We start from the raw sequence: 14,242 nt of genomic DNA, 5'->3' as shown, positions 1-14,242 counted from the left end.
AAGGTAACGGGTTAAGAACCTGGAAACAGAAATGCAGCATGTCACGCTACCGGCAAAGACACTCAATGTGTGTCGGGTTCATGAATTATGCATATTTAAGAGGGACCCGGCAACGTGAGCTGCGAAGTTCTGGTGGCTTAGAGTCTGTAAGTTTACCAGTTCAGCCCTTAGGAGTAAGATAAGATAGACTACTGACTTGCAAGCAAAGGAAAATAGATCTGAAAGGCTCTCCCCTGATGACTTCCTGGTCTGCGTATGTTCTCTTGCATGCAGTTCTCTTCCCGCAGCTGACAATCCTTTGGCAACTGAAGGTTCTGCCTTGACAACAGTTTTCCATAAAAACCATTAAAGTTTAAAGGGGAACTATTGTGACACTGAACATTTAATATACTTTTCACCTAATGGAAACTAGAAACTTTCTATATGTCTTTTGAAATAATAACGTTTCTTGCTTTCCCTCTCCCAGCAATCCATTTTTAAAGGCAGGCTTTATATCAGAGTCAGTGTTTTGAACATCTGGATAGCAACCAGTGCTATTAATGAGTATTGGGTCATGTACTTTATGCTAATCATACCTGGTATTAGGCCAAGCCCCTGTGAACCATAGGGGTGGCCACATTAACTCATGAGCAATACTCAAAATTATTGCAATGCTTGGGATCAGGGGCGTAACTATAGAGGAAGGAGACCCTGAGTCTGAAGGGGGCCCAGGAGGTATACAGTTTCAATTAATATTGGTAAAACAAGACAAGCTCTAAACTTTTTGGGGGCCTTAAAAATCATTTGCTGTGGGGCCCAGTAATATCTAGTTATGCCACTGCCTGGGATGGTGTAAATGATTATGCATACATTTGCAATGTGATGCTACACTGTGCCATAAATGGCTCAACATCCTTTTTCATAAACATGAAACGCTATGTGCCAATGGGGTTAAATGGTTTGACCACCCATGATGGATAAGATGGGGGATAAGATAGAGAAGAGATAACCTTAAAAAGCAATGATTTGATTGTAGCAGTAAATCTATTGTCTATCACAAAAGTATATTTTATTAGACAGATTCCTTTAAAGAACAATAAATGTAGTTTGGGGAGGAGCAAAATCTTATTGAAGGTTCACTCTTTGGCCAGGGGCCCTCTTGAATGTTCTACCATTGGTTGAATGTCAAACCTTTGCCCAAATCTCCTTGAAAGTCCACCCTTTGGCCAGGACTGATTGTCCTACCATTGGTCAAAGTCCCCTTTGATGGTCCAACATTTGCCAAAAGCCTCCTTGAAGGTCCAAAGTGTGGCCAGGGTTCATCTTGATTGTCCTAGCATTGGTCAAGTTCCCCTTTGAAGGTCTAACCTTTGCCCAAAGCCTCCTTGAAGGTCCAACATTTGGTCAGGATGAATACAAATACATATTCATTGCAAATCTCACCCTTCACTTACATGGGCATCCACAGAAAATTTTCCAGGGGGGGCAAGGAAGAAAACATATTACACAAATTACTTGTGCCCATATTTTGGTTTCCACACAAACCTAACAACCGCTTTTTTATAGATTTATAAATTAGTAACTGTTGCACGTGCATACCATTGCCATTCTATTAGTGACACAAACTTATTACCAGGACAACACTTGGTGTTTCTACTTTCTCAACAAAATTACTAGTCAGCGGATTGTAGAATGTTATTCCTTCTACAGTTCTAGTTGCAGCTGGATACATACATTGAAGCCTCCATTTTACTTACCCTAATTTTAAGTTTTTCCATGTGGGCCCACCAATATATAATGCATAATACATTTCCCTGACTTTACACCATTTTTTTCTGGTCCCGTCCACAGATCGCCACCCCGAGGCCAGCGATGGCCGTTTGCGCATGCCCCCCAAGGCTGCATGTCTGTGTTTGAGAGAGGAAGGGCCATAACCATTAAGAAGGGCCATAGCCATCTATTACTTAGGGTGTGCGAGGTCCTGCACCAATTCCATAACCATCAAGGACTGGGGTCTGTACTACTATGACTAACTCTGTCATCTCCCTTGCTTTTCTCTCCTTTCAAACACTACCTTAAAGGGGTTGTTCACCTTTAAATTAAATTAAGTATTATGTTCAGAGTGATATTCTGACACAATTTGCAATTAGTTTTCATTTTTTATTATTTGTTGTTTTATTTTGAGTTATTTAGCTCTCCAGTTTGCAATTTCAGCAATCTGGTTGCTAAAATTACCCTAGCAACTATACAATCATTTGAATAAGAGACTGGAATATGAATAGCAGAGGGCCTTAATAGAAAGAGGAGTAGTATTTCTCTTCCTCCTGAAAAATGAATAAAATCTAAATAAAAACCTTTGTTACCAGTGGTGCCGATACACACGCCTAACAACTAGTGTAAAGTGCCAATGCAAATATTCAGCCTACTGCAGTAGAATGCAGCTTGGTGCATAAACATCAACGAGCCTTAAAATTAAACACCGTTTTTGAGGCAGTGTTACTTCCAGGTTTGCCTTAAAATTGGGGTCCCCCAACCCTTTTTACCCATGAGCCATATTCAGATGTAAAAAGAGTTGAGAAACAATGTTATAAAATGTTCCTAGGTGGTGCAAAATAAGTGATGTGATTGGTCATTCCATAACCCCTATGTGGACTGGCAGCCTTCATGAACTATGATTGGTAGTACAACTCAGGCCTCGTTTTGCAATCCGTTGGTTCTGGCCAATGGCAGAGGGGTTTCTGTAAGATGGCATAGACAGTCACTATTTAGACCTGGTACACCTGTGTTTTATGCAACCAAAACTTGCCTCCAAACTAGGAATTTTAAATAAGCACCTGTTTTGAGGCCACTGGGAGAAACATCCAAGGGGTTGCCGTGCAACATTTTGCACTACTGTTTGGGAATCACTGCCTTAGCATGTTAAACCTACACATGCAACTGCCTTGCACCTATTGGATCATGTTCTAAATCAGCTAATAGTGCAGCACACACTAATATGCAATCATTTGCAATGACCCTGGAAAATATTGCATTGTAGGTAAAATTTGTCTTTTCCAGCTGCTTGTGTGCTTTGCACATTGCCTGAATATGTCTAATGGTGTTCCTTTGATCATGATGCAGCTCATGCCTGATTTTTAAAAACAGCCAGGGTTTGTCATATCATTTAATGGTTAGAAATGAAAAATGGGTTGTCCACAGGGGACAGTAACATAGAAAGCAACGATTACTCAGCAAGTCCAGTTGTTTTAGAATTACCTATACTAGATATACTACCTGGATGAATGAAAATCTTTATAGTCATACAGAGAAAGCAGATCCTAGAACTGCAAGGGGGGGGGCATAAAGTATATGGGTCCCAGTAATGCACTGATAACTATTTGTATGAAATATCTATAGTAATAAGTCAAATCAACTGGAAATATCTACGTAAACCTGAGCATAGAGACAAAACAGTGGACAGAATTTAAGTCATGGCTAGAACAGGCAGCACAATTCTGAATTGAGAAAGTCAGTTGGATGACTAGCGAAACATCTTCAAGGAAAAGGAAAATAAAGCAAGTCTATTTGCAGGGCTGTTCCTGCCATGAGGCAATGTGAGCACCTTGCCTCAGACGGCAGTGAACGGCCAGTTACAAGGGGCGGCAAAAAGACACCTCCTGTAACTTTAAGAGCCGAATTTCCGGTTTATAAACTGGAAATTCGGCTCTGCTAGTGCAGAAAGTGCAGTACTTGCTCATAGCACTAGCGATACAGCCCCTTTTGAGCTGCTCCGACGCTAAACTTTTAAGCGTGGAGAGGGAGAGGGGGGCGGCATAGGGGTTGCTGCCTCAGGCGGCAGCAGCCCACGGATCGCCCCTGTCTAGTTGATTTGACTTATTACTATAGATATACCATGACCTGTATGAAAGAGAACCTTCACAGACAAGTGTAAATGATGATGCCTGCGGTCAGGCGCGTTTCAGCATGTGATACCGCCTGAAAATACTCCCCCCCCCTGCCCATTGTGGTTACCTTAAAATCGACCAAGGGGTCCGGGGGGGGCTGCATCGCAGTTTCGCTCTCTGCGCTAGAAAAACCGAATTTCTGGTTTAAATACCAGAGATTCGGCTCTTAAAGTTACCAGGAGCGACTTTTTGCCGCCTCTGGTGACTTCTGGGGAGCTGCTGCCTGAGGCAAGGTGCTCAACTTGCCTCATGGCAGAAATGCCCCTGCCTGTGGTGGGACAATGCCTGTGGGGCCAGGCGCATGCTGACATTCTGTAGGTTCTGGCAAATGCAGTGGAGCTGCTGTAAGATGCCATAGACCAGTGATCACCAAACAGTGGCTCGCAAGCAACCTGTTGCTCACTTACCCCTTTGATGTTTTTCTCAGAGGCCTCTAAGCGGGGGCTTATTTTTGACTTCCAGGCTTGGAGGCAAATTTTAATTGTATAAAAAAACATATGTACTGCTAGTAAAGCCTCCTGTAGGCTGTCCACAAATAGGGTTGCCACCTTTTCTGGAAAAAAATACCAGCCTTGATATATATTTTACTTTTTTTACCTATTAATAACATTGGGGTCAGCCATCATTTTTACAGGACAGGTGGCAACCCTATGACCACATAGGTTCTACCAAATAGCCAATTGAAGCCTTTATTTGGCACCCCAGAAACTTTTTTTCATGCTTGTGTTGCTCCCAATGTGGCTGGCGACGAGTAAAAGAGGTTGGGGAGCCATAGACAGGCACCATTTATTGACTATTTATTGGACTGGTGGGGGCTGCTTGGGCCTGTGTGTATGTGAAATATAAGGCCATATTTTGATAGTCAGTTCAGACCTGTGTGGGACCTAGAAAGTTGTGCTTACAGTACTAATTGGTAAGTACGTATTTTCATCATGCAATAAAATAACAATAAACAATAAATATCATATCTTTAAGCTTCACTAACACAAAGTATGTTTCGTTTTCCAAGTATCTTTTCCCTCTAGCGCTGAGAAAATGCAGCCGAATACATTTTCTAATTATTTCAATTCCGCTGCTTTTACTGTGGTTTCCTCGCGCACAATCATTGTTGCAGTTATCCTCCCAGCCGCCGGGAGTCGCTGGCGTTACTGTAGCCGCTTCACTCCCTTCCGCCTGTTTATAGCTTCGCTCCCGGCATCCTTTGCCCTCTTCTACCAGCTCCGGCCAACATGGTGGGTCTTTAATCCAGTCTTGTCTCTGAGATTATCCGTATCCATCCTGCTTTTCTGAGACTTGTCTCAGCCTATTCTCGTCCGCAATTTGTTCTTTTATTCCTGCATGAGCCTCAGGGTGTTGTATTGGCAGCGGGGGCTGGTGGAGTATCTTTAACGGGAGATCTATACTGAAACTGTCATGGAGGCCCGGGACTCGGGGTTTCCTTTTGCGTCCCGGATTATGGTGGGACGCTCCGCTTGCTGATTTAAACTGCCTCTGAAGAGAGTGGGGAATTAGTTGTGGGTAGAGTTAGTCGCTTAGCTCAGCGGCAGACGGGCTTCATATCACGGGAGTGCAGGTTCCAGCTCCGCAGCGGAATGTTCGGGAGAACAGGAAATGGCTGACTGTAAATCTGCTGCACAAGTGAAGGTTGAAGCCCCGTGCCTAGAGCAAAGTGATAGGTACCTTTTTATACAGCCTTATCCACAAACTGCGCGTTACTCTATGGTCTTATTCATACATATCAACTAGAACATTAAATGGTCTATGTGATTAGTATGTAAATGATTTAAAAGCTTTATTTTTTGTGCTTGCGGGGGGAACCTGCATCGAAAGTGATTGTGGCCTGATTTGTGGCCTGGTCATTGATACTGCAGGAATATCACCATGTGTCAGTTTTTCCCGTGTTTGTAGTGTTGCAGTATACTAACAAACCCTGTAACTTACGCACATCACTTACTGATCACTCCACATTTCACATGTGCTATGTATAGCCCTAGCTGGCTCTGTATATATACATATATATGTATAATGTATCCCTGTAAATAAGGTTATTGAACAGGTAATACAATAATTGGTGTCATTTCTCTATCCCTCTTGCACTGCTCCTGTCTCTTTTAAGGAGGGAGGGGGTATTTTAAATTCTATACAGATAGGCTGTTTAGTAGTTGATTTATAAGTGTTGATTAATTTTTACACCCTAGATACAATCAAAATACTTAAATGAAGTAGTTTGTTTTCAGTTGTCCAAGCCTTTGCGTTTTACTAGGTATTACATTACACCTTCGTGTTGTTTGTGGGTGACAAAAGCTACACTCTTGTATGTTTTAAAGGCACGCTAACTATGGGAAACTATATTCCCCAATTTGTCTTGTGTCCTGCAGTTATTTGGAGGTATCTGTGATTACACTGCAGTGCATTATAAGGCTGATCTAGTTTGTACTTGACTTTTTTTTTCCCCTCATTTTTGAGTGTCCGTATTTTTAAACCTGTTTTGTCTTTAATTCACTTTTCCTTTAGGGACGTGTCAGGACAAAGACCGTTAAAAAGGCAGCTCGGGTCATAATTGAAAAATATTACACCCGGCTTGGTAATGACTTCCACACAAACAAGCGTGTGTGCGAGGAGATCGCCATCATCCCCAGCAAGAAGCTGCGCAACAAGATCGCTGGGTGAGACCTTTGACATAAGTGGAACTTAAGTATAACTTGTGTTGGTAATATTTAAGAATGAAGTATACATATATCTTAAAATAAAGGGGGTTTGGTTCAGTAACCTGTGGTGCTTGGTCAGTATAGGAAGATAGAAATTTCACTGTACTGAGGACCTTTGAAAAAACTTTCTCTGTAACCTAAATGTAACCTGCATCGAAAGTGATTAGGGTTTCTATTGTGGCCCAATCATTGATACTGCAGGAAGAGCAAAATGTAAAAGCTTTTCCCGTGTTTGGTGAGTGACTTTGTATCAACCAAACCCTGTGACTTTTGCACAGCCTCTTATGAACAGTTATCTATCTATTTAATGTAGAGATTCTTGTTTATGATCTGTTTATCGTCCATCTCTCTTGTAGGTATGTCACACATCTTATGAAGCGCATCCAGAGAGGACCTGTCAGAGGTATCTCCATCAAACTGCAGGAGGAGGAAAGAGAAAGGAGGGATAACTATGTCCCTGAGGTAAGTAGTGGATACAAATACAGGTTGCTTGAAATAGCTGAAATCTCGTATGTAGCCCTTTTTGGCTGTTGGCTACCTACCCCTAGTATATATCAAACTGCAAGTACCAGAATCTGGCGGCTTAACAGTCAACAGCTGGATGACCATGTTTTGGGCAATGTTGTTGCAGCTTGAGATGATCCCATAACTGAATTTAGAAAACTGAAGCCAAAACCTTGATAAAAAAAAAAGTTTTCTACACCTTTGCATCAGTTATTACTCCATGCATGGGACTGTGTGCAGCATCTTGTAAATACATTTCTGGCAAACATTCACTGCTGCATTGTGGTAATTTTGTATACATCAATTATCTTCAGACCAGCACTCCCTTTAAAAACTTAAAAGGTCATGCTTTTTTGGCATAACACCATGAAAATTAAGAACCAACTTACCAAGGAGATCTTTAGGATATTTTTTTTCCCTAGAGGGAATAAGTGGGCAGCAGCTTGGCTTTCAGTGCTCCATAGTGATTTGAGCAATGGGCAGCTTGTCCACTGCAGAAAAAAAATCCCTTGGAAATCAGGGCTTTGGGATGATTCTAAAGTGTTGGTGTAACTTTAACAGATATAAGGATGCCCAATGTGCATGCATTATATGGGAAATGTGTTGCGACTAGTACTATTGTGTGCTTTAGGCACTGCATTTCCTATAGACTACAGTAGGAAATATCTGGGGAAGGAGGCATTTTGACCACTGAATGTGACTAACATTAGGCCTTTCATGGCTGATTTCTTGCTAGATGAGATGATAGATAGATATATAGATATATAGATATATAGATATATATATATATATATATATATATATATATATATATATATATATATATATATATATATATATATATATATATAATAAATTTGATGTGATAATACTTGCGTATTATATTGCCCATGATCAGTTTGCATGGATTACGAAGGCCTATATCCGCTAAACTGGTGGGAGAAATTGGATACCTTGGTGGTAGCAATGCTCATAACTGTATCTGTCTCCATGCGTCAACGTCTTCTCTAAATTGAATGTCTAGGAGTCTCTTGACCACATCTCTTCTACAGTTGTTTTTAAAATTACTTGTTTCTGGTAGAATTTTAGCTTTTATCCTAAAAATGAAGATCAGTGTATGTGCAGTAGTGGTCTCGGGAAATAATTCGGTCAAGTGGTTAAATAGACTTCTCTGCTAGTTCTAAGTACACAAAAATACATGTCTGAAAATTAAAGTTTAGAGTTTAGTAGCTTCTACTTGATTTTGAAAAGGTTGTTCTGATTAGCTTCTTTATTCAAGATCAGAAATCCCACATTGTGGCTGAAAATTCTAGGATTAATTCAGGAAGTAGGAAAAATAAATAACCGTAGACTGCTTAGCATTTATCAGAAGTGGACAAAAAATGTAATATTTATTCAAGAATGTGGGTTTCATTGTGCCCTCGGAACATAGTACATATAAGTTTAAAAGGTTGTATGTTACCGTTTTGGCCAGCCTGTGGCTTTCCTACAATACAAATGCTAGCTGGTTCTGCCATTTACTTGTGAAGTTAATCTGATTTTTTCTAGTATTTTGTAATGTTTTAGCAAGCAGTGTATTTTGCAAATAGATGGAGTGACAGTTTGCATGGGAGAAGTTTACATATTGGAGCTAAGGGCTGTAGAATTTACCCCTAAGCAAGGTGGACCGTAAAAGTTTAAGCAGAAATCCTGTTGTGGTATGCGCATCAGTTCTGCGTGCAACTGTCTTATTCTGGTTGTTGCAGTGGAGCTTTAGCTAATACATTCAGTAGTTGCCCCAAAAGGCCTGCCAAACAAAGCAGACTACAAGGAATAATATATTTAGGGTTGTAGTGGGTTTTTTAGTTAGGAGTTGGTTCTTTTTGTGGGTTGAGATGTGTGCTGCTTGCAGTATTGTGATAAAGAATACATTAAGTCTTTAAGTGCTGTTTGTATTTTTGTATTTTTTTTAGAATCTCTGCTACACTGTATGTGTACTGTTAGATTTAGTGAACTAGACCGTTACTAATCAATATAATGGTCAATTTAACATAAGGGCTCTGAGAATATAACGGGTACACCAAGATGAGTGTGGAGCAGGGGAGTACTAGGCATACAAATACTGCACTTAATTAAAATAGACCTTCAGATAAAATATTGATCAAATATCAACTCTAATTTTCTGTCTTCTTAGGTATCTGCCCTGGATCAGGAGATCATTGAGGTGGATCCTGACACCAAGGAAATGCTGAAGCTGCTGGTATTTATCTGTTTTCATATTTGCATGTTTACTAATAAACTATCATCTGTACTTAGATACAGGGCTGTAGGGACACCATTTATTCAATGACACTATTTTGTCTTGGTTGCTGAGCAGCTTTATTTAAATGGTTGCTATTTAGATATCCTATGACCAATAATCATTTTTCTTTATACCTGCTTCGAAAGTGATTTTGGCACTTCTAGTGGCCAGGTCATTGATACTGCAGGGAAATTATTGCATGATTGTTTTTCCCGTGTTTGGGGGTCACCACAACATACCTACCAAACCCTGTAACTTTCATACATTCTTTTGTATGTTGCTGTCCATGTGCAGTTACAAAGTTGTGTGGAATATTTTTAATATGCATATTTAAGGCATAAAAACCTATCTAGTATTTTGTAACCACAGAAATGGGGTTGCTTTCCTAAACATTAGTTTGCAGAGGTACATAGTAAGTGAATAAAGTATTAACAAATAGCAATTTATTTGTACCTACCTTAAGGTGTCTTAAAGGGGTTGTTCACCTTCCTAACACTTTTTTTTTTCAGTTCAGTTGTTTTCTGTGGTGTTTGTCTGGCAGCTCAGGAATTCAGGCGCAGGCTCTAAACTGTTACAATTTCACAACTTCACAACATTTAGTTGATACATTTCTCAGCAGCATCTCTTGACTATTAGCAACTATTGTATCAATTCTAACAGCTGCCTTTAATGAAACCCAGAGATTCTGCTCAGCAGGGACAAAGATAAGAAATGTATCAACTAAATGTATCCATTTAGAACAGGTTACAGGGTTGAAACCCCTACCAGAGCTACTTTAGAAGGTGAAAAATGACATTACACTTCAATATTAGAAAAACTAACACAAAAAATAGAAAGTAATTGGAAAAAAGTCATTTCTAGTGATCTATCTGAAAACAGCTAGTTGTTTGAAGGTGAACAAACCCTTTAAGAGTTTTCTTTTTTTTTGGGACTTCCTATTAACCATAAACTATTGTTGATCAGAACTACATTTCAACCAGTGCTTGTATTTTTAAATATATTTAGGTGTGTAGACTCGCTCAACAGACATGATTTTGCACCACATTTATAGTTGTTTGTATGGCTATTTAAATAAGTGTTGTGCTTTAAGATGGCCATGGATGTGCAGATATCCTGTATGTGCAACGTATGATCGTTTGTTGATAACCCCTTCTAAAAGCTAGAACCAGCAGTGAAAAAGACAATTCACTGCTTTCCATAGGAACTATATTAAAAAAGAAAATATACCCCCATATTTGACATGAGTTTATTCATTTGGACTTATATGGAACTATAAAAAACTATCTGGAATTCCAGAAATAAGTACAAATACATGTTTTCTACAAACATGCCTGATTCCACAGATTGAAAGGAAACTATAAGTTGTCTCTGTACACAGGCACCAGTTCTCCACCTTAAATAAAGTATCACACATAATGCAACCTCTCCCTTCATTGTGAAGTGGTGATTCTGGAATTTCAGTCCCTCTGCTTTCCATAAAGGGTGTAGCAGAAATTTTGTGCAAAGTAAAGGGATTTCAAGTTCCAGAATCCATCACTTCACAATGTAACTGGGTGAGGATGGAGTTGCATTACATTGTGTGTCTAAGGGATTTTTGGTAGTTGGTTTTATTCAGCCTGTGGAATCTGGTATGTTTGTGTAGAAGAGAGAATACGTTTGTATTTCTGGACTTTCAGATGGTGGTTATGCACCTTTTTCTACAAAAGCCCAATTAAATGAGCTCATCAAAAAGGGGTATATTTTTTTTCCTTTGACAAATAACTTTAAATTCAAATATTTTCTTAAATGTCGTTTGTAATACAAGATGTCATTTTGTCAGAATTCCCCATAGTTCCCCCCCCCCCCCACACACACACACACACACACACATTTTCCACCATACATCATCTCTTAATTTGCAAGTACAAACCACATGCTGCATTCGTTTTCCTGGAAATTTCCTTCCCTTTCAGGCCTTCAAACTTGCCTTTCATTCAAGCCTAATACTTAAAGTGGTGGTCAACCTTTAAGTTAACTTTTTGTATGTTATTGAACAGCAAATGCTAAGCAACATCTCAATTTGCCTTCACAGTTTCTGAATTATTTGCCTTGGAGGGTCACTGACACCATCTATAAAACAAATGCTCTGTAAGGCTTCACATTTGTTTTTTTTTATTTTATTACTATTTCTATTCAGGTCCTTCTATTAATTTTCCAACCTCTTATACAAATCAGTGCATGGTTGCTGGCGCAGTTTGCACCCTAGCAACAAGCTTGCTGAAACTGCAGACTGGAGAGCTGCTAAACTCGCCAACCACAAATGATAAATTAGTTGCAGATTGTCTCAGAACATCACTCTCTACATCATACTAAAAGTTAAGTTAAAGGGGTTGTTCACCTTTGAGTTAACTTTTAGTAAGATATAGAGTGGCAATTTGCAATTGGTTTTCATTTATTTGTGGTTTTTGCGTTATTTAGCTCTTTTTTTTGTTTTTTTTTGTTTCAGCAGCTCTCCAGTTTGTAATTATAGCCATCTGGTTGCTAGGGTCCAAATTACCCTATCAACCATGCATTGATTTGAATAAGAGACTGGAATATGAATAGAAGCCTGACTAGAAAGATGAGTAATAAGTAACAGCAAAACATTTGTAGCCTTACAGAGCATTTGCTTTTTAGATGGGGTCAGTGACCCCCAATTGAAAGCTGCAAAGTCAGAATAAGGCAAATAATTCAAATAAAGAAAATAAATAATGAAGACCAACTGAAAAGTTGCTTAGAAGTGGTCATTCTATGACATACTATACCTTAAAGGTGCACCATCCCTTTAAAGGTGAACAATCAAAAATAACACACAAAATTTGTTTTTAAAGTAATGAAAATATGTACGGTTGCCCAGGGCTGGTAAAGCCGATCTGTTTGCTTCAGAAACACTACTATAGTTCTTATAAACAAGCTAATGTTTAGCAATGGTGGAAATTGAAAAAAGACTGTATGGCACTTTTTTTTTGGCTAGAAAATGCAGTTGCAAGATTTGTTATGGGTGCATGTGAACTGCCCCAATTATTATTTTAGGTGCTTTTCTGGAACAGCATAGCTCATTGACCTCCTTGTAACACTGTTTCTAGTAAAAGGGAGCAGTCCTTAAATTGTCTGTATATGAAACTTTCTATGTATTCAGTTAACTCCTCCACTTCATTTTATAGGACTTTGGCGGCCTTTCCAACCTGCAAGTCACCCAGCCGACTGTGGGCATGAACTTCAAAACACCAAGGGGCACAGTTTAAATGTTTGTATCATACAGTCTCCAATAAATTTGTTAAAACAAAGTAACTGTGTCTGTATTGAATTACACTGGGAGAAGGAGCAGAGGTGTGATGCAAGTAGCTTGAGTAAAATAGGCCATTTTTTATTTGGCTTATGTAGTCTTGGCCCTTGTTCGTATAGTATTATAGTGTAAGGATATATACACTTCCCTATGTAAATATACAGCTAATGGCAATTGTCAAAACAAATTTAAAACATGACTTTGTTTTAAGTGGCCGTTTCATAGAAAATGCCAATGGGTTCCAGTATCTTGACACTTTTTGAGCATGGGGAAAATAACAGAAGACAAAATGCCAAAAGCTGCTTTAAATGTGTTATCTGCTGTGTTTAACATAACTAGGCTACAGCCCAAGAAGGATTAGCAACTTGGAAAAGGGAAATACAGCTACTTCATAACATAGTTACAAATATGTAAAGCCATTTCTGTATAAATTTAGTCATAGCTCGAAATTATCTAGGACAGTAAATAAACATACCGGAAGTCTTGACCTAATTGTCTCGGGTTTATATCAATTAGAGCAAATTGCTATTTTTTTCGAATCTCAAATTGGAACCACTGGTCTAAAGCACTAAATGAATAATCTCAAATGCTTCAACATAGTTGAAGGTGTTCAGTTAAAGGAGAACTTCACTCCATCCTTTTTGCATAATTGAAGGAAATGTTATAAACAACTCTCTAATATACATTAATTTAAAACTTTAATATCTAAAAGCAGTACATCTGTCCCTTTCTATTCTCTGTACAGCTTGTTTTGACTCTAGCAACAGTGTAGCAGAAGCCTGCTGATTAACAGACCTGAAAATAGTTTCAAGGCATCATGGAATTTGGAATTTTAGCTTCCGAAGAGCTACGATTTGCTGTATTGATTCAAGGGTCAATGCAATCCACTGACGTTTTATCAAATATTCAGCCACAAGTGGTGATTTCCTATTTATTATTAACATGTATTTATGTAGCGCCAACATATTGCGTAGCACTGTAAAGTAAATGTGATTATATAACTAAATCACATGCATTATATACATAGACATATGGAGTTACATACATCACAATCAATACAGGTACAAAAAGGTGAGGAAGGCCCTATGCAAAGAGCATACACTCTTAAGGGAAGGGAGTAATACACAAGGTGTGGGAAGGGAGTAATACACAAGGTGTGGGAGTGGGCAAGATCGAATTAAGTGGGTGAGAAATGTGGTACTGTATGTGGTGTTGCGTTTGGTAGTTAAGCAGAGTGAGGGTAGGCTTCTCGAAAGAAGTGCGTTTTAAGAGATTTCTTGAAAGTCGGACAGACCGTGGGAGAGCGTTCCAGGGGGGTGCAGCCCTTGTAAAGTCTTGAATGCAAGCATGTGAGGAGGTAATGAGAGAAGAGTTGAGTAGCAGGTCAGTAGAGGAGCGTAGTAAGCGATTGGGTGAGTATAAACAGATGAGTTCAGAGATGTAGGGTGGGGCAGAGTTATGAAGTGCTTTGAAAGTCAGTGTCATTAATTTGAATTTGATTCTGAAAGGTAATGGAAGCCAG

General features: G+C 39.2%; 1 protein-coding gene and 3 non-coding genes across 4 annotated transcripts; all 4 read left to right on the top strand.

Annotated features, from left to right (window-relative positions):
* Window positions 1–5,146: 5,146 nt before the first annotated feature.
* rps17.L (ribosomal protein S17 L homeolog) lies at window positions 5,147–12,721 on the top strand. Its single transcript, NM_001092464.1, has 5 exons — window positions 5,147–5,155; window positions 6,438–6,589; window positions 6,988–7,093; window positions 9,309–9,374; window positions 12,599–12,721. The coding sequence occupies exons 1-5, from the start codon at window positions 5,153–5,155 to the stop codon at window positions 12,677–12,679; spliced, it is 408 nt and encodes a 135-aa protein (NP_001085933.1). The 5' UTR covers window positions 5,147–5,152; the 3' UTR covers window positions 12,680–12,721.
* Window positions 5,740–5,869, top strand: LOC121401763. Its single transcript, XR_005966491.1, has one exon. It is a non-coding gene; the product is annotated as a small nucleolar RNA SNORA71 (small nucleolar RNA).
* On the top strand, window positions 6,778–6,908 carry LOC121401687. The gene has a single exon (XR_005966428.1). It is a non-coding gene; the product is annotated as a small nucleolar RNA SNORA71 (small nucleolar RNA).
* LOC121401686 lies at window positions 9,549–9,681 on the top strand. Its single transcript, XR_005966427.1, has one exon. It is a non-coding gene; the product is annotated as a small nucleolar RNA SNORA71 (small nucleolar RNA).
* Window positions 12,722–14,242: the final 1,521 nt, after the last annotated feature.

Source organism: Xenopus laevis, chromosome 3L, assembly GCF_017654675.1.
Source record: "Xenopus laevis strain J_2021 chromosome 3L, Xenopus_laevis_v10.1, whole genome shotgun sequence".
Lineage (NCBI taxonomy): Eukaryota > Metazoa > Chordata > Amphibia > Anura > Pipidae > Xenopus > Xenopus laevis.
This window is presented reverse-complemented; position numbering and strand designations above follow the sequence as displayed.